This window comes from Dasypus novemcinctus, chromosome 7, assembly GCF_030445035.2.
Source record: "Dasypus novemcinctus isolate mDasNov1 chromosome 7, mDasNov1.1.hap2, whole genome shotgun sequence".
NCBI lineage: Eukaryota > Metazoa > Chordata > Mammalia > Cingulata > Dasypodidae > Dasypus > Dasypus novemcinctus.
In genome coordinates, this window is record NC_080679.1 from 123,954,253 (window position 1) to 123,973,572 (window position 19,320).

The following is a 19,320-nucleotide window of genomic DNA, read 5'->3' on the forward strand; positions in this document are numbered from 1 at the left end:
GACCAAGTTAAGATGATGAAAAGACAAGCGACAGAGTGATGAAAATATTTGCATACCATATATTAGAGAAAGGACTAGGATCTAAAGTATGTAAAGAAATCTCAAAATTGAACAGTAAAAAATAAAACAAAAGGGCAAAAAAGAAAATTCAACAGTAAACAAAGAAAAGATCCAATTAGAACATGGGCAAAAGAAATGAAGAGACATTTCATCAAATAAAATATACAGATGGCAAACAAGCACATGAAAAGATGTTCAACATCATTATCGGCAAATGCAAATTAAAACCACAGTGTTTCTCACTACATGCCTATCAGAACAGCTAAAAACAAAACATAGTGACAACAGCAAATGCTGGCAAGGATGAGGAGGAACTCAGTCACTCATACATGGTTGTGGGAATAAAAATGGTTCACTCAGTCTGGAAGAGAGGCTGGCAGTTTCTTTAAAAAATTACGATATTAACCAGCAATTGCACTCCTGGCCATGTGTCTAAAGAGATCAAAATTTACGTTCAGGGCAGTGAACTTGGCCCAGTGGTTAGGGCGTCCGTCTACCACATGGGAGGTCCGCAGTTCAAACCTCGGGCCTCCATGACCCGTGTGGAGCTGGCCTATGCGCAGTGCTGATGCGCGCAAGGAGTGCCCTGCCACGCAGGGGTGTCCCCCGCGTAGGGGAGCCTCACGCGCAAAGAGTGCGCCCCATAAGGAGTGCTGCCCAGCGCTAAAGAAAGTGCAGCCTGCCAGGAATGGCGCCACACACACAGAGAGCTGACACAACAGGATGACGCAACAAAAAGAAACACAGATTCCTGTGCTGCTGACAACAACAGATACGGACAAAGAAGACAGAGCAAAGAGACACAGAGAACAGACAACTGGGGGTGGGGGGAAGGGGAGAGAAATAAATAAATAAATAAATAAATCTTAAAAAAAAACAACAACCTTATGTTCACATAGAAAAAAATCTTAGCACAATATTTATAGCAGCTTTATTTGTAATAGCCCCAAACTGGAAACAACCCAGATGCCTTTCAACTCGTAAATGGTTAAACAAATGGTGGTACATTCACATCGTGGACTATGACTCTGCATTTGAAAGGATAAAACTCTTGATACCAGCAATAACCTGGAAGCATCTCCATAGAATTATGCTGCAAAAAAGTCAGTCCCAAAAGGTTACATGGTGCATCATTTGATTTATATAATATTCTTCAAAGAGAAAATTATAGAAGTGAAGACCAGATTAGTGGTTGCCAGGGGTTAAGGAGAGGGCAGGAGTGGGAGGGTTGTGAGTGTTACCTGGACAGGGCAACACAAGGCATCGCTGTGGGGATGGAATGTTTCAAATCTTGACTGTATCCACATTAAAGTCCCGGTTGTGATATTGCTCTCTATATAGTTTTGCAAGATGTTGGGAGAAACTGGGTAAAGGGCATGAGGAATCTCTGTGTAGTGTATCATAAAAACTCATGTGAATCTAAAATTATCTCAAAATGAAAATGTATAATTAGAAAAGAAAGGAGAAAACTGAAATACCTAAGTGTAAGGGAACACCTGACTAAGTAACCTAAGGTAAATCCATTCTGTGGGTTATTTTTAGCCATTAAGCATGATGGATATTTGTAAGACTACTCAGCAGTACAGGGTAACAACAGCAATACCATGATTGTCTTTTTAAATTTTTTTATTCTTTAGATTTATTTATTTGTTTTCCCCCCTTCTCCTCCTCCTGCCCTCCTGTTTTTGCTGTCTGTGTTGTCTTCTCTTCTCATTTTCTCTCCTCTAGGATTCACTGGATTCAATACTTGAGACCTCTGATAGGGAGAGAGATTCCCTGTCAGTTGTGCCACCTCAGTTTCTGGTTTCTGCTGTGCTTCACCTTGACTCTCCCCTTGTCTCTCTTGATGCATCATCATCTTGCTGCATGATTCACTTGCGCGGGGTACTGGTTCACCATGCGGGCACTTGCATGGGCACTTGTGTGGCACTGGCTCACTATGTGGGAACTTGTGCGGGCACTGGCTCACTGTGCAGGCATGCTTTCTCTTCTTTTTCACCAGGAGGCCCCAGGGATCAAACCCAGGTCTTCCCATATGGTAGGTGGAAGCTCTATCACTTGAGCCACATCCACTTACCAACCATGATTTTAAATGAGAACAGCAAGACACTAAATTGTATATACAGAATGATTGTAATGATGTAAAATACCAATTTTTTAGAGAAAAAAATCTGGAAGAAAATATGTGACAGTATTATGAAAATTATAATAAACTTCAAAAAGTAGTATTTTGTTTTATTTTTTATTATTATCTTTATTTAAAAGATACATAGATCACACAAGATGCTACTTTAAAAAATATAAGGGGTTCTCATATACCCCACTCCCTATACCCACACTCCTCCCACATCAACAACTTCTTTCATTAGTGTGGTTCATTCATTGCATTTGATGAATACATTTTGGAGCCCTACTACACAGCATGGATTATAGTTTATGTTGTAGTTTATACTCTCCCCCAGTCCATTCAATGGGTTATGGCAGGATATATAATGTCCAGCATCTGTCCCTGCAATATCATCCAGGACAACTCCAAGTCCAAAAATGCCCCCATATCACATCTCTTTTTCTCTCTCCTTGCCTTCAGAAATTTCTGTGGCCGCTGTCTCCACATCAATGACATAATTTCTTCCATTGCTAGAGTCACAATAATTCTAGAATACCAGTAAGCCCACTCTAATCCATATTTTTTCTCCATCCTGAGGACCCTGGGATGGCGATGCCCACTCCACTGCTAAATTGAGAGGGAACTTAGATCCCACATGGCTGATGGATGGAATTCTCCTGCTTGTAGTTGTAGACTCTTGGTTCCTTGGTGTGGTGGTTGACCATTCTTACCTCCTTGTTAGCTGACCTGGGTAAGTCAATGAACCGGAGAGTAGGTGTTGCAATTATGCTGAGGCTCAGGGCCCAGGTGGCACATGGACAGTCCAGAGGTTAATGACTCCTGAGCATACACTAACTCCAGCACCAACCACAGGTTCAGTAAAAGTGACAGAAGAGGCATGTATAGAGAAGTCACATCTGACACCAACTCTATCACATTCAGGAACACAAATTCCAAAGTAGGGCCCACTGCAAGGCGCTGAACTCCAGAGGCTTCTGCCATGACCATAGCACCTGGTTCCCTCCGTAACCCTCGGGAGCACCACTACCAGGGGTTGTACCTACTTTGGCTGTCTCTGAGATCCTGCTGAGACGAGTGTAAGCACAACCCCTCTGATGACCTCCTGACTCATTTTGAAGTCTCTTAGCCATATAAACTCATTTGTCTTTACCATTTCTCCCTTTTATTCAAGGTCCTTTTCTGGTTGAATCACCAGCTGGTGCTTGGTAGTAATCCCTTGGAGCCAGGGAGGCTCATTCCTGGGAGTCAATTTCATGCTGGGGGAAAGTAAATGCATTGATGTGCTGAGTTTGGCTTAGAGAGTGGCCATATTTGAGCACCAGGGAGGCTCTCAGGAGGTAAATCTTAGGCACCCTGCAGCTCTAAGCCTAGTTGAAATTTCAAGCACACAGGCTCATAAGCATAGTCATCAGTATCAAGGGCTCATCACTGGACCATCCTTCTTCACTGGTCTTTTGCCTTTGCACCTGGGGGAATTTTGCTGTTCCACTGGGGAATGTGACAGAGCTGCCCAAGATGAGAAATCAGCACTCCCTCTATTGTCATGTGAAACTTAACTCACCATGTCAAAAGCCAACGAACATCCAAACATATCTATGTATCCTATATGTGTGCCCTGGAGAACTCCCTCCACCCATGCATCCCCCATCAATGACACCCCACACCAATGCTCCTCCCCTGCCATAGTTGAAACCCTCTGTTATCCAAAACTTCTTCAAAAATGAAGCCTTGTAGATTGCCAAAGTTAATTAATAGAAAAAAAGAAATAGTAATGATAGATTTAAAGATTAGAAGTAAAATACATAATAATTTAGAAAAACCATACACTGAAGCAGGTAGATATTTAACTGTGTCTACATCTTAGCTAAGAGAGCATGCCAACAGAGTTGTCATTTGAAGTGGTAGTAGGAAGAGACGGTGCTCTACGGGTATCACTAGTAAAGTTGAGTGGGGACTCACAGGCAGTTAATTTATTAATTTAAAGAAAATTAAGTACTATTTATTTCCATCAGGGTTTGTGAACTGAGTCAGACTTGCTATGGACATAACAAAGGAAGTGGAAGAAGCAATTCTGCCTCCCTATTCCCATTCCTATCTCCAGTGAGAGCCTCTTTTGGCAGCCGCTGCTCTTTGCCTCTCCCCTACTCCAATCTCCTCCCCGTAAGTATTCTTCCCTTCCTCTGCGTAACTGAAATTTTAGCTGGACATATGGGTGCGCATCTAGAAGCTACAGTTTCGATTAGTTTGGTGCACAGGGAATTACAGTTTCAGACTGAATTTTAAATCATCATAACTAGGCTCAAACACATCTTTATTAATCAAGATAGGAACCATTACAATCAACGCAATTTTGCCAATGAGAAATAAACTTGTTTATTCTGGTTTCATAAAAAATCTATGCTTCAGGACTTGACGAACTCTTGGAAAGCATTTTCTGAATACTATTGGTTGTGGAAGCATGTTCCCTGCAAAAAGTTTTTGCGATGCTTGAAGAAGTGGTAGTCGGTTGCGAGAGGTCAAGTGAATACAGCAGATGAGGCAAAACTTCGTAGCCTAATTCGTTGAGATTTTGAAGCGTTGGTAGTGCAGCATGTGGTTGAGTGTTGTTATGGAGAAGAACTGGGCCTTTTCTGTTGACAAATACCAGCTATAGGCGTTGCGGTTTTTGGTGCATCTTGTCGATCTGCTGAACATACTTCTCAGATGTAATGGTTTTGTCAGGATTCAGAAAGCAGTAGTGGGTCAGACCAGCAGCAGACCACCAAACAGTGACCATGACATTTTTTTGCAAGTTTGGCTATGGGAAGTGCTTTGGAGCTTTATCTTAGTCCAACCACTGAGCGGTTGTTGTATAAAATCCACTTCTCATTGCACATCACAATCTGACTGAGAAATGGTTTGTTGTTGCTGCGTAGAATAAGAGAAGATGACACATCAAAATGAAATTTTTTTTTGATTTTCGGTCAGCCCATGAGGTACCCACTTATAGAGCTTTTTCACCCTTCCAATTTACTTCAAATGCAGAATGGCCATAGAATGGTCAATGCTGAGTTCTTTGGCAACTTCTGTGTAGTTTAAGAGGATCATCTTCTTGATGACTGCTCTCAATTGGTCGTTGTCAACTTCCGACGGCCGGCCACTATGCTCCTCAACTTCAAGGCTCTCATCTCATTTGTAAAACTTCTTGAGCCCCCACTACACTGTACATTCATTAGCAGTTCCTGGGCCAAATGCACTGCTGATGTTGCAAGTTGTCTCCACTCTGTTACAACCCATTTTGAACTCAAATAACAACTCGAATTTACTTTTCATTTAACGTCATTTACATAGCCTAAAATAAATATGAAATAAAGAGCAAGTAATAAGTCATTAGCAAAAATACATAAAGCAAGAAATGCACATTAAAATCATGTATAACATAACCACATTTATTTAAGGATGCAGGCCAATATCAAATGGCAAATTTCAACAATGCAAAACCGCAATTACTTTTGTACCCACTTAAGTAGTGTCCTGGTAACTGAGGTGTACCATGTAACTGGATTCTAGCAATGGAACTGGAGTAAAGGTCTCATGTGCAAATTACCTTGTGCCCTTAAAAGGAAAGTAACATAACTACCTCTCCCATGTATGGACACGGCGGAGAGCCGTTTTCAACCATGGGGATGAGGGCAATGCTCTAGGGTGACTGTTCTCCTGTGCAAAGAGAACAAAACCCATCCTGGGCCAAGCGTCTGAACTGCCACATTCCATCACACGGATTTAGTGTTCATCTAGACAAAGTAAGTTAGAATGGAGAAATGTACTGGCAGACACAAGGAAAGGGGGATGCTGGTCTTAATTCTTCACTCCACTACAGGAGTTTACACACATGACCTCATGGTGCGCGGTGTACACTTCCTTGCTTTTTCACTTTGGGCTTGGCATGTGACTATGTCAATGGGACGTTAGTAGATTCGATGTGAGTAGGGGCTGGAAAAATGCTTGCAGTTGCTCTTGCCCACTTGCATTTCTGCCATTTAACACAGCCTGCTGGTTTTGGAAGAATGAGTAACATGTGCAGCAGACCTGAACCTATTCTATGGGTTAGCGCCAAGCAAGCTGAGCCCAGCTCGGTTGTATCACACCCTATCTCACTAGCAAACATTGATGGAGAAATGAACACACATGACATCATGATGAGTGGTGTGTACTTAAAGGTGTATGCCATTGAGATTTGTTGTGATTATTATGCAGCATAGCTGACTGATACAGGGTGGGAAATATATTCTAGGGCAACCAATGTGTAGGGATAGGGAATGAAGTTTTCCCTAAGTGAGTGGCAGGGAAGCAGCTGTGACTCAATCAGTTGGGTTCCTGTCTATCATATGGGAGGCCCTGGGTTTGCATCCCGGGGTTTCCTTGTGAAGGTAGGCTTGCCCACATGCTGCAGAGAGCCGCCAGGCCCACAAGCGCTGTGGAGAGCCAACTCAGTAAGTTGACACAACAAAAAAAGGGAGACAAGCAAAAACACAGAAGAGCATGCAGGGGATGGACACAGAGAGCAGACAGCAAGCAAGCTGCAAGGGAGGAGGGAAAAATAAAATAAATAAATACAGACACAGAAGAATGCATAGTGAATGGACAGAGAGAGCAGATGGCATGTAAAAAAAAAAAAAGCCACAAAGGGGTAGGGGGATAAAAAACAAAAGAAAACAAACAAAAAAATAAAAGTGACTGGCAGGGAAGCAGACTTGGCCCTGTGGATAGGGCATCGGTCTACCACATGGGAGGTCCATGGTTCAAACCCCGGGCCTCCTTGACCCGTGTGGAGCTGGCCCATGCGCAGTGCTGATACATGCAAGGAGTGCCGTGCCATGCAGGGGTGCCCCTTGCATAGGGGAGCCCCACGCACAAGGAGTGTGCCCCGTAAGGAGAGCCACCCAGCGCAAAAGAAAGTGCAGCCTGCCCAGGAATGGTGCCACCCACATGGAGAGCTGACACAACAAGATGACGCAACAAAAAGAAACACAGATTCCTGTGCCGCTGACAACAACAGAAGCGGACAAAAAGAACATGCAGCAAATATACACAGAGAATAGACAACTGGGGTGGGGGAAGGGGAGAGAAATAAATAAAATAAATCTTAAAAAAAAAAAGAATAAACAACAGTTATTATTTTTAAAAAAAGTGATTGGCAGTTTTGCATTTTGGGGATTTGAGGAAAAGGGTGCTCCTGCAAAGGGGACTCCTTGAGAGCAATGGGGCAAGGTTAGAAATGGGGGAGCACCTATGATGCAGATCTCCCTCTAAGAAAGTCTACCTTCCTGGATGCCTCTCCCTAGGACTGTAGAAAAGATAATCATCAGAGGACAGTTTAAGTTTTACTTTACATCCTATATTTCTTTAACCCGATCCTTCCATAAGATCTAATGAGCTGGGATAATTTTGTGCAATGGTGGCACATCCACCAGCAATGTCTGTGTGACAGGGACAGTATTCTGCTGAGCCCAGGGCTTCCAGGTGGTGGCCAGGAGTGAAGGATAAGGCCTGCAGGGCTGCTGGAAGGGGCTGGGAGAGTGCATGGCTGAAGGGGGCTGGCAGATGGTTTGGCGGCAGGATGTGAAACTAGCTCCTTAGGCTTACTAACCAAGGAAAAGTGAGGAGAGACTGGCATTTAGTAGCTGTATGTATGCATATTTATATATAAATATATACTTGTTAAATCTAAAAGTATTGAAAGTCACAAGAGAGAGAAATCACTGAGAAAAAGGTGAAAGAATTGTTAAGCTTTATATACAACTTCCCTCAAAACAAGGGATATTAGTTCTTAAAAGATACATTTAAAGTCACAGTTTTTAAAAAAAACATTAAATTTGAATAAGGTCATAGTTGGTTTTTAAAAAATTCTCTTACTTCTACTGGTACCAAAGAATTTATAATGAAAAATTTCAGTTCTCTACCCTAACATTTCTCTGCTCTTCAAAGGCAATCACTTTCAACTTTCAGCTGTTTATTTTCATTTTTGCCTCCATATTTTTAAGTTATATTGGATTATTAATTTGAAACATTATCCCAAACTTCCTATTCTGGAAGATCAAGATTTAAATATCCTAAAATCTCCCTGCATACACTGCTCTTTCCTATTTACTGAATATACTTCTCTTTGTAATGTTTAGCTAGATGAATGGCCTGTATTTATAATGGCTTATTTTGTGAAATATTGTTCACTGCTGAGTCAAGTCATTTATAATGATTATGTCTCTCTTCTTGTACATTTTGTTTTTCCTGAGGTCATTCATTGTTTTTTATTTCCTTAGTTTGTTATCTACACATGGCTGATTTTTCCAACTGTTCCAATGGTTCAGCTATATATCTATCACCAGCTCTGCTTGTTTTTCTTTTGGGATCTTCCACGGTCATCTTTCCTTTTGCTCCACTCTAGGCCTGAAGCACAACTGTGGGTTTAGGGATCCTCTGCTCTACTCTTACAGTTAGAGTCCTGTTTCCTGGATCCCATGTCTTTTCCGTTGGTTTATTCCCTTTGTGATGGTTAAGTTCACATGTTAACTTGTCTAGATTATGGGGCATATGTTTGATCAAGCAAGCTGAGGTCTGATTGTTACTGTGAGGATATTTCTTAGAAGGATTTGCATGTATGGTGGTTGATTCCACCTATGAGAAACAAAGGAGATTTCCCTCAGCAATGAAGGGAGTCTCCTCATCCAATTAGTTGGAGGTTTCAGGGCCAGAACTGAAAATTTCAGCAGTCAGAAAGAAGAATTTCTATTCCTACTTGAATCAGTCAGCTTTCCCTGAGGAAATCAACTTTACCTTCATCAGAGTTTCCAACTTGCAGCCCACCCTATGGAACTCAAATTTGTCAATCCCCATGGCTGCACGTTGCATGAGCCAATTCCTATAATTAATCTCTTTAATATTTACATGTATATCCTGTTGGTTCTGTTTCTCTGGAGAAGCCTAACCAATACCATACAATGGGTTGGCTAAACAACAGGATTGATTGGTTGATGGTTTTAGAGACTAGAAGACTTGCTTTCTCCCAGGGTTGGTATCTTCTGGCTGCCAGCAATCTTTGGGGTTCCTTGGCTTTTCATCACATGGCAATGCACATGGCGGTGTCTTCTCCTTTCTCTTCTGGGTTCCATTGACTTCCAGCTTCTTGCTTTTCCATGGCTTCTCTTTTTCCATGGCCAAGTTTTGTTTGTTTGCTTGTTTGCTTATAAGGACATCAACAATATTGGAGTAAGGCCCACCCTCATTCAGTTTGAGCACACCTTAACTAATAACATCTTCAAAGGTCCTATTTACAAGTGGGTTCACACCCACAGGGCCTTTAGTGGGGGACATGATTCAATCCCCAACAAGTATCTTCTCTTAACTTCCTAAGAAAGGATGCAGAGAAGATAACTTTTTGTATCCGTAAGTAGTAAAAAGGCTTTATTAATTTGATTCATTATCAAATCAATTAATTATTTGGGTAGAGATATCTAGGTTGAAAATTTTCCTTCCGAACTTAGAAGGCATTTCTTTTTTCTTCTTATTTTGTTGATGAGAAATCCAATTTTAATTCCAAATCTTTTGCCCATAACTTATTTGTTTCCTTTTTAGACATATTTAGGATTTTTCTTAGTTCTTAGGTATTTTGAAATTCCTTGAAGAAATTATTCTGTTTTTATTCATTATTTGTATAATCAGTGGGCCTTCCATTCTGAAGATTTGTCTTCTTCATTTTGGGAATTTTTTTATATTGTTATTTGTTTTATTATTTGCCAACCTTTTTAGTTGAATATTGGACAACTTGGGTCAATCCTCCAATCTTTTCATCTTCCTCTACTGGTTTTCTACCATTTTGTCTCTGTGCTCTTTCTGGGAGATTTCCTTGACATTATCTTTTAAGTTTTCAAACAAATGTTTTGTTGTCATACATTCAATTAGCAGGAAGTCTTTTCTCTGATTATTTCTTTTTTCATAGGATCCTCTTCTTAGTTTGTGGATCCACATTCTTTTTTTAAAAAAATCATGTTTGATTTGATATGCTTTAGGAATGGGAGAGATGAACCTTACTCCATTTTAGTTTGCCAAAGGGCCTTCAATGCAAAGTACCAGAAATATGTTGGCTTTTATGAAGGGCATTTATTTGGGGTAAAAGCTTACAGTTTCAAGGCCACAAAAAGTGCAAACCAAGGCACCATCAGAGATACTTTCTCATCAAAGTCAGCTACGTTGACCCTGGCATGTTGCCATGTGGTGGAGCAAGATGGCCACTGATCTCTGCCCAGGTTTCAGCCTTCCCCTCTGGGCTCTCCCTTGTCTCTTGAGCTCCTTGGGCCCAGTCTCTTGGGCTTCATGCTTAAGCGACCCTGTAGTCCTCTCTTTCCTAGCATAGGGCTTGTTTCTTTCCGGGCCTCCTATATCAGTCTTGGCTAGTCTGCTCTCTTCCCAAGTTCAGCTATAAGCTGTCAGGCGAATGGCTCATCTTTCCCTGGGGCATCAGCTGTTTACACCTCTCCTTTCTGTCACATGGCAGAATAAAAAATGGCAGAACTTTCTTTTCCTGTGTCTGAGTCCATTCATATCAGGAGGGGGTCAGGGCTCAATCTGAGTCATACTTCATTGATGTAGTCCAGTCAAAAAGTCCTACAGCAATCTTAACAGGTGATCTAATCAAAGGCCCTTCAAAATAGTGTAATGTGATCAAAGGGTAACACACCCAGAGGAAGAGATTCGTTTACAAACATAATTTTCCCTTTTTGGGATTCATAAAATAATCTCAAACTGCCTTACTCCACATTCCAATACCAATTATCTGAGAGAAAAAAGCAGATTGTCTCCAACTGGGTTAGATTTTATTCTTTTGTCCATCCACTGAGATGGGGCCACATAGTGTAAACCCACTTACCTAGGGATGAAGATGTCCTCCCCAGGGGAAGATTTGGGCTACTAGGCCAAGGAGACACCTCAAAGTATGTCTACCATCTGAGAAAAACCTCCAAAGAGAGTGAAGGTGAAAGTTAGTCACACAATCATCATGCAAGAGATGTAAATCCAGACTTCCGGTGGGCCCAACCTTGAGGAGCTATGATGGTTTGAAGCTGTGTAGAGCCCAGATAAGAATGTTCTTAAGTTAATCCATTCCTATGTGTGTGAATCCACTGTACGTAGGATGTATTGGTGAGTAGGATCTTAACTTAAGATGTGACTCAACTTATTCAGGGTGAGTCTTAATCCTCTTAATGGAGACCTTAATAAGAGATTGAAATTAAGACAAAGGGAGACAAAGCCACAGAAGCAAGAAGATGAAAGAAATGAAACCCTAAAGAGAAGGAAAAGACCAGCAGATGCTGCCATGTGCTCTTCTATGTGACACTGGAGTCCAGGATCACAGGCAGACAGTCTTCAGGAAGAAAGTATTGTCTGATGGTGCCTTGATTTGGATATTTTCACTGGTTCAAACCGTCAGCTTGAAAGCTAATAAATTCCCATCATTAATGCCTATGCATTTTACGGCACATGCTTTTGGTAGCAAAGCAAACTAGAATAGTAGGTTTTGAATGAGACACAAAGGGTAAGATTCTAATAAAAAGGCGAAGACTCAAAGTTTACAACTTAAATGCCTTTTCTAAAAAAAAACCATTTACCATGTTACACCTCAACAAAATGTAAAATATGAATCTAAAATATGGGATGCAAGAAAATGGATTTCACCCAGGACTGGAGGAGTATCCTTATCACAGCTCTGCAATAGACCTAGAAAGAATTTGGTCCACAAAGTCAAAGGACTCCTTTAGAAAGCAACAGAAAAATCCAGGCTGTAGAGAGAGAATTAGGAAGCAGATCCCACTATGAAAGCAAAGGCACTGAGAGAGGGCAGCTGGCTGAGAAGGGCCCAGAAGCCGCGGCAATGGGCGAGGGCTCTTCTCTCTAGAGGCTTGGCCATCAGGAGGCAGAGGTGGAGCAGAGCTAGAGAGGTCTGGGGTGCAGAGGGGGGCTGGTGACGGCAGGGTGGACAGCCTTGGCCGAGCTGGCTGGTGATGGGGAAAAGCCAGGGGAGGTTGGGCAGACTATCATCATGCCATCGCGGTCGAGGGCCGTGAGGATGGGGGCACAGGAACGTGTGGTGGGCAGGAGGGGAGCCTCCCTTCGCCTCTTCTGGGAGGGGACGAAACAGGAGGGTACTATTCAGACGCCTCCACAGGGTCAAGGTGATGGTCAGAGCAAGCGTCTCCAGAGAGTGTCGACTCTGGGGGAACTGGAGGCACACCCGTCCACTGAGAACGAGCGGGGAGGGGCTGAAATGAGACGTGGACATCAGGGAGAGCCCTGAGGGGCTGGTGTGGGAACTGGAGTGGGCAGGTGGAGATGCCGGGGAGCACTCTGGGAGCTCAGGAATCCTGGTGGCAAGACGATCTGACCCCCGGGAACACGGGCAGGTCTGTGGGCCATGCAGAACCAGGGGCTCTCTTCCCCAAAGGCCCTGGAAGGTCGGGCAGAGAATGTGGAGGCTGGCGAGCGGGCTGGGTAGTCTTACTTTCCCGAGGCTGCAGGAATGCCGCTCAGCCTCGTGTTTGTAGGGTAAGCCTGCAAAGCATCTGAGCATTGTGCGCTCTCCTGGAGCCTGAGTGAAGGTCAGTGGTGAGAAACCTCAGCTTGCTGAGGCCAGAGAAGGAGGGACCAAATCAGGGGCCACTGCAGGGGTGGCAGAGCCCCCAACCCCAGATATTAAAGCTGGGCTTTCGACAAGGAAGAGAGGGTATGCCCTCCCTTGGCATAGGAGGAAACCTGGGGCTCTTCCACCTTGGGTGGAGGCAACGGGAAAGGGGCAGTGGAGATGGGGGCAATGGGGAAGGGTAATGATGGTGGGACAGTGTGGGGGGGACAGTGGGGATGGGACCCTGAGAAGGGGAACTCCAAATGGCGATGCCAGAAGAAAGAGAAGGGGGGTCTCCCTCCCCGTTTGATTTTGTGACCCCAAACTCATCTCTAGCTCCCTCAATAAAATGCTGTGTGTAATCGAATGTTTGTTTTATGTTACATAATGTGGTTACATTAAATTTGAATTAATGTCTTTTTGATGTTTGGGAGAGAATTTTACGTTACGGCAGTCCCCGGGGCACCAGAAATCCAGAACAGGCCTCTCTATGGGGGCAGATGCATAGCCTTGTGAGGGAGGGCACCTGGGGGTTGAGTTCTCACACCACCAGGTCCAGCTGGTGCTCCTAGGCAAAGGGCTTCACCTCTAAGCCTCAGTTTCCTCATCTGCACCATGGGCATAAGAAGTGTTGACGTGAGAATTAAATCAGATGTTGCTGGAAGAACTTAGCAGAGTGTATAGTGTGACGCGCTCAGCAAGGGTTACCTTTATTATCATCATTATCTTCACTATTTACTTATTAAATTTAGAGCCCGTAAAATAAAATTCAAAAATATACAAGCACTTCTTCAGAAAATTGGTGATTTTTCAGGTCTGCGAAAAATACCAGCGAAAGTCAGCAATACTGGGCTCCCCACGTGACTCCTGCAGGCTGCCCTAAAATTGTGCTGGCTGCAAGGCTGCAGGGCTTGTCAGCCCTCCAAGGAGATGCACTGAGGAAAGGGGCAGGAGCCAGCACATCCTAGAAGCTTCTCCGGGCCAGACCCTGTACCGGCAATTTCACGTTTCTGAGCCATCAGGTGGGGAGAGGAGGAAGAGGAGAGGGAAAGGTGGGAAGGGAGGGGGACAAGAGCTGGGATCCGTTCCCAGCAGGTCTTTTTGTCTGGCTTGGAAACGGGTTTTCACCAAAACCCCATCCTCTGGCCCCGGTTCCCTTTCCCCAACCCCACTGCCCTGAATCCAGCGCGTAAAGAACACCTACCACTCTTCCTGGTACTGCATCTCCCGGGAAACCTGACAAACGTTAAGGCAGTGGCTCTCAACTGGGGGGCATTTGACACTGACTGGAGCCATTTGATGTTGCCCTAACTTGCGGGAGAGGGGTGTTACCAGTCTTTGGGGGGTAAAAACCTCTCAACATGAACAGGAAAGACCCCCTCCACAGAATTATTGGGCCCAAAATGTCCACAACTCCAGTTAAGAACCCTGTTCTAAGGAAAAAGCTGCCTCCCACCCCACCACTTACCTCACTAAGGTTATCCAGCTGGCAGTTTGCCAGGGGCCATGCATTTAAAAAGCCCTCATTTAAATGACCATTTCTCCATTGCTTGACACATTTATGGGCAACTTAGCAAGGAAGGAGTACTTTCAAAATGTCATTCTTCATTACTGTTTGCACATGAACTGTCGTTTTATAACTAACACACTGTCCTACGGTATCATCATCTTTGCATTCAATCAGTCAATCAACACACATTCAATGAACTCCCTCTTATGCTGTGAGAGATGAAAAAGACAAGGTTTCAGTACTCAAGCTCATAGTGTCTGTGTCGGGGTGGTGGGGAGGACAGACATGCTAGTAAACAATGACAATATTGTTACAGGTAAAAATGTTCATGAGATACATGGGGGGTGGCAGAGGGAGGAGTGGTCAGTGCTTCCTATGGGAGGCCTAATAAAACTGTCCCCAACACTCATTGCCACCTTTTGTTTCTACTTGCCTAAGACTCTACTAACACCTCCCAGGAAAGAAAAGGGGTGGGGGATATTAATAAGCAATTTGGCCCTAATGAATTGCCATTAGGAGGATACCTATGATCTCCTTCTTGAGAGATGATATTTGAATTATTTAAATACCTTTAAATTTCAAAATCAAATGTCTGATCCCTACCCACCCACCCCCGACTCAAACAAATGGAAGAAAAGCAGGGTTCCCAAGGCTGGGAAATACTCCAACCAAAGTAAGTCAATTTCACACCTATTTATTGATGAAGTTTCTGCCAAGAAGTGGGAAACACAACCTTGGGTCTGGAAAAGCCCATAAAAGAATCGGAGCTCCAACACTTGCATCCAGGAAGCCATCTCATAATAATACAAGGCCATCACGAGTGTTTGAAACAACATGTAAAGACAAGGGATGGGATGGCTTGGTTGGGAACCAAGAGGTCTGGGTTCTAATCCCAGCACGACCACTAACTTTCTGAGCTTCCACAGGTGCATGCCCTCAGGTGCTCTGGTTGCTCAGATTTGGATTGCAACATAATCAAGCATCCTTCTGGGGCACAAGAAAGAACATTTTGCCAAATGAAGGCTATTTTCCTTTTTGCTAATCGTGACATAATCCTGAGATATTCCTGAGATATTCTTGAGATATAATGTAGGGGGGACCCTATTCTAATAGCCTCGTTACCTGCTGATTTCTTAACGCACCTTAGCGTTACTGCAAATACTTAAGAAAGATGCTATTGCCTCTTCAAAACCTGGGCACTGAATGACATGCTACTAGGTCATCTTGGCTTCGAATTGTCCCAGATGTCCCAGAGGGCATTACTCCCAGATTGGGGTTCAGACTAATGGGTGGGTGCTGTCGCTTCGGCACCTTCTGCCTGCCACACAGGAGAGAAGGCCCCAAAGTGATAAGGGAGCTGAGAGCCAGCCCCAAATTCCGCTCTTCCAAACTCCTGCTGCTGGAAATTCATGCAGCTGCCTGAAAGATGGCACCTCCTCATTGCACACTGATAAGCAGCTGGGGAGCAGGGGTTGTTCTTACAAACTGGAGCGGACTACAGGAAGGCAAGATCATTGGACGCTAGCATGAACTTGACCAGGACGGAGATAGGAGACTGAGAAATTTGTCCTCAAGCACTTTCCTTGGGGAGTTTCTTGGGACAGAGGCCTTAGGAACCAGTTGGGAATACTGGTGGGAATTTCTGGGACTCTTTGCTGCTTGGTAGTCCGGGTCTAGCCAAGCTCTCACTAATCCCAGAGGGAGGGACCCGGGATTCCCAGGAGTCTGTGTTGGAAAGAAAAACAAACCACCTACCCTGCTACCTTTTCCTCTGTTGCAAAGCCCCTTCCTGGTTCTAGTTTGTGGGGAGCAGCTGCCCCCAGAAGCCCCCAGACATGGAACCAAATCCCACAAGAAAGGGTTGGGAGGCCACCGCAAATGGTGCCATCACACACCCGGAAGCTCCAGCCAGAGCTTTCTGAGGTTGCCCCATTTGCAGCCCAGGGTGTGTGAAAATGTCAAGGCTTTGGTGCAGACGGATGTGGGATTCCAATCCTAGTTTCCTGACCCAGGGCAAGATTTTTGTCCTCACTGAGCCTCAGTTTCCTTGTCTGTAAAGTGAGGGTGATGATATTTGCCTCCAGGGTGATTATGAGGTTTCAATGAAATAATAGAGGCAAAGTGCCCAGCACAAAAAAAGTTAATGCCGGGGGCGGCTCCAGAATTTCCATCTAGGAAAGGCTTAGAGCCACAGCCTGGGTGGAGGGAGAGGCGATTTGCCTCGGAGCTGCTGTTTCCAGAAGCGCCAGCGGTCTGTACTCCCCGGGGAGGGGGCTCTCTGGATAGGAGCCAACAGAGGACTGTTGCCTGGTGCGGGACCCCGGCAAGGGACGCGTACTCACCTTATGCGCGGGGGCGCAGGCGACCAGCAGCAGCCAGAGCGGCAGGCAGGGGCGCATGGTACCCGGCGCCCTCCGCGGGGCGCACCCCGACGGCCACCCGCCTCGTGCGCTCGGCCCGCTCGGGAGCTCAGCGTCCCGGGCAGGGTCCAGGGCCACGGACCGACGCCGGACCCCGCGGAGCCATGGCTGGGCCGCTCGACCGCGGCGGACGCGCCCGGGTGCTGCTCCTCCCAGCGTGTGGCTGCGCGCTAAACCACCCGGGCCATCGATAAGGACGTGGCGCGGCCGCGCGCCTCCTCCCAGCCGACTGGGTGGTGGAGTTCGGGTGCGCCGGCGTGCAGGTGGCAGGGAGGAGGCGGAGCGAGGGCGATGCGCCATCCAGCGGGCTTCTCCAGCCGGTGCCCACTGGCTGGTCCCTGGAGCGGGGGAGGCCAGGAGAGGGTACGCTGGTTTAGCCTTCCAGGCTGCAGCACTCCAAAGAGGGGCCCCTAAATCTGGGAAGAGCCCTCTCCCGAGCCGTGACAGACCTAAGTTCAGGGTCGGCCCTGCCATGACCTTGCTGGATGGCCCTGGGCAGCTTAGGGCACCCTTCTGAGCTTTGGTGTTCTCACCCCGGACAACCAACACAGTCATACCTTCCTCCGAGTTCAAACAAAGCTAGTCAGTGCTTGTTACATAGCCAGAGCCCGTAAACGCCTTTGCATCTACTAGTGGGTGGGGGTTCACTTTTTTTTCGATTTTTCTTAATTATTAAAGTCATACACGAACTCATTGCAAGAAGTTTCACTCCCATGAGCACCACTATGTGAAGCAGTCTTTGATGAAATCCTGCTTGGTGGTCCAGGGAGGGAGACCAAGGAGAACCTTCTGGTAGACCCAGGCACCTGAGAGCTGTGCTGCGGATGAACAGCCTGGAGCCTTGTGCTTCCTGGAGCCCTTGGAGGCTATTTATGCATCAGGCAGGTGTTCCCAGGAGCCTGCTCAGCCAGCAGCTGAGTACTCAGGTATCCTGGAGTTTGGCTCTTGGCCTTTCAGAACAAGGCACCCCAAATAGCTCCCGTAGACCCAGTTTTTTTCGTTCTCTGCACTGGTGCCCATTCCCTTCCTTCTCGCTCACCTTCTCTCTTGCTCTCTCTTCCCAGGCACTGTAAGTACCCAGGCTCACTCAATACTCCAAGTCTCCCAATGCCTCCTAGGTGGACTTATGCCCAGTTGACAGAGGAGGGCGCTGAGGGTGGAAAAGGACCAGTGGCATAGGCAGATACTTCCACCTTAGAAGCTCAGACCAAATGCCTGCATATCCACTTTCATGGCTCATGCTGATTCCCTACAACTGACCTCTGCTCAGACCGCTGAGCAGCTGTGAAAGCACACCAGGCTCTAGGACTTAGCAGCAACCCCCACCTGAAGAGACCATTGATAAAGTGAGGTTGGCAAATCATAGCAGAAAAAAAAATATGCTTTCAGCCCCTAGGTCCAAAATCAATGTTCAGTGCATATCAACCTAAAATATACATAACCTCTGACTCACTTCCAGGAACTTTTTCTCCAAAAGGACCTGGGGGTCTAAGGACATGTGTGCAGGGATGTTTGCAGTCGCTATTACAGCTCTTCCTTGTGGAGCGCAACCGTTAGTGCATGCTCCCGACTCTTTTTACCCTCTCAGGAACCCCAACACACCCACGTGCACACATACACACACAGGTAAGGCAAGCTCTCCGTGCTTCATGCACTTTCAGTAAGTCTGTGGCATGCACCACCTGTCTCTCCTTCTTTTGCCAGCACACCTGCCCACCTGCAGAGAGCCTGGAAGTCCATTGCTCTGGCCCAGACCTGCCCCCGTGTTGCTCCTGCACCACCAGGGACAGGTCTCTCTAATCCTGGGGTCCAGTGTTAGAGAACCCATTTGCCCACAAGAATAAACCACATTCTCTGATTATGACTTTATCACTAATGTAAGTGATATTTGGCCCCATCTATCTTTTTATTCCTTTTAGGAGGTACCAGGGATTGAACTAGTACCTGCAAAGCAGGCGCTCAACCACTGAGCTACACTGGCTCCCCTGGCTCTGTCTTTTTTTATTTTTTATTGATTATCTTCTTTATATAGATAGATAACTGGCTCTATCTTAATATTACTTCTCAATTGGTTCAAGATTCAGACTGGAAAGAAAAATGTTACTTCCTGGGTCCCCAGGAATCCCAACATCCTAAATGTGCATCAGAAAGCACATGAGGTAAGACTGTGCACTTTTTTCTGTGAAGACTTTCCTGATACTTGATACCTGAATTTTTTTAATTAACACCTGTATGTATTGCTTTTTGGATTGAAGGAAATCAAGAGAAAACACAAGAATGCAATCTGTGTTTGGCAGAGCCTCATGTTTGGCAATGAGATAGCAATAACATTTGCTCTTGATAATCCAATAAATTTCTGGTCTGTAGCAAGCTATTCTTCCTTAAATGGGACTCTGTCTGTCTGTGAGAGGTGCTTTTACAGACCGTGGGTGCAATCAGTGTCAGTGTCAGAAAATTCATAGTAGGGGTGGAAGGAAGGAGTAGGAACTAACAGTATCTTTGACAGCTGCCATGGGCTTGGGTGTGTTAAAAATGTGCAATGTGTTACCAT

The 19,320-nt window shown here is 45.3% G+C and overlaps 1 protein-coding gene across 2 annotated transcripts in view; it reads right to left on the reverse strand.

The window, feature by feature from the left end:
* The window catches only part of SCTR (secretin receptor), a 75,222-nt gene extending 58,261 nt beyond the window's left edge, over window positions 1–16,961 (reverse strand). Inside the window, exon 1 of one of the 2 annotated variants that reach the window (XM_058301116.2) lies at window positions 16,692–16,961. In XM_058301116.2, the coding sequence (XP_058157099.1) occupies window positions 16,692–16,748 (57 nt within the window). In that variant the 5' untranslated portion in view covers window positions 16,749–16,961. The remainder of the gene's footprint in view (window positions 1–16,691) is intronic. The other variant, XM_058301115.2, reaches the window with a different exon arrangement.
* Between the last annotated feature and the right edge of the window lie 2,359 nt (window positions 16,962–19,320).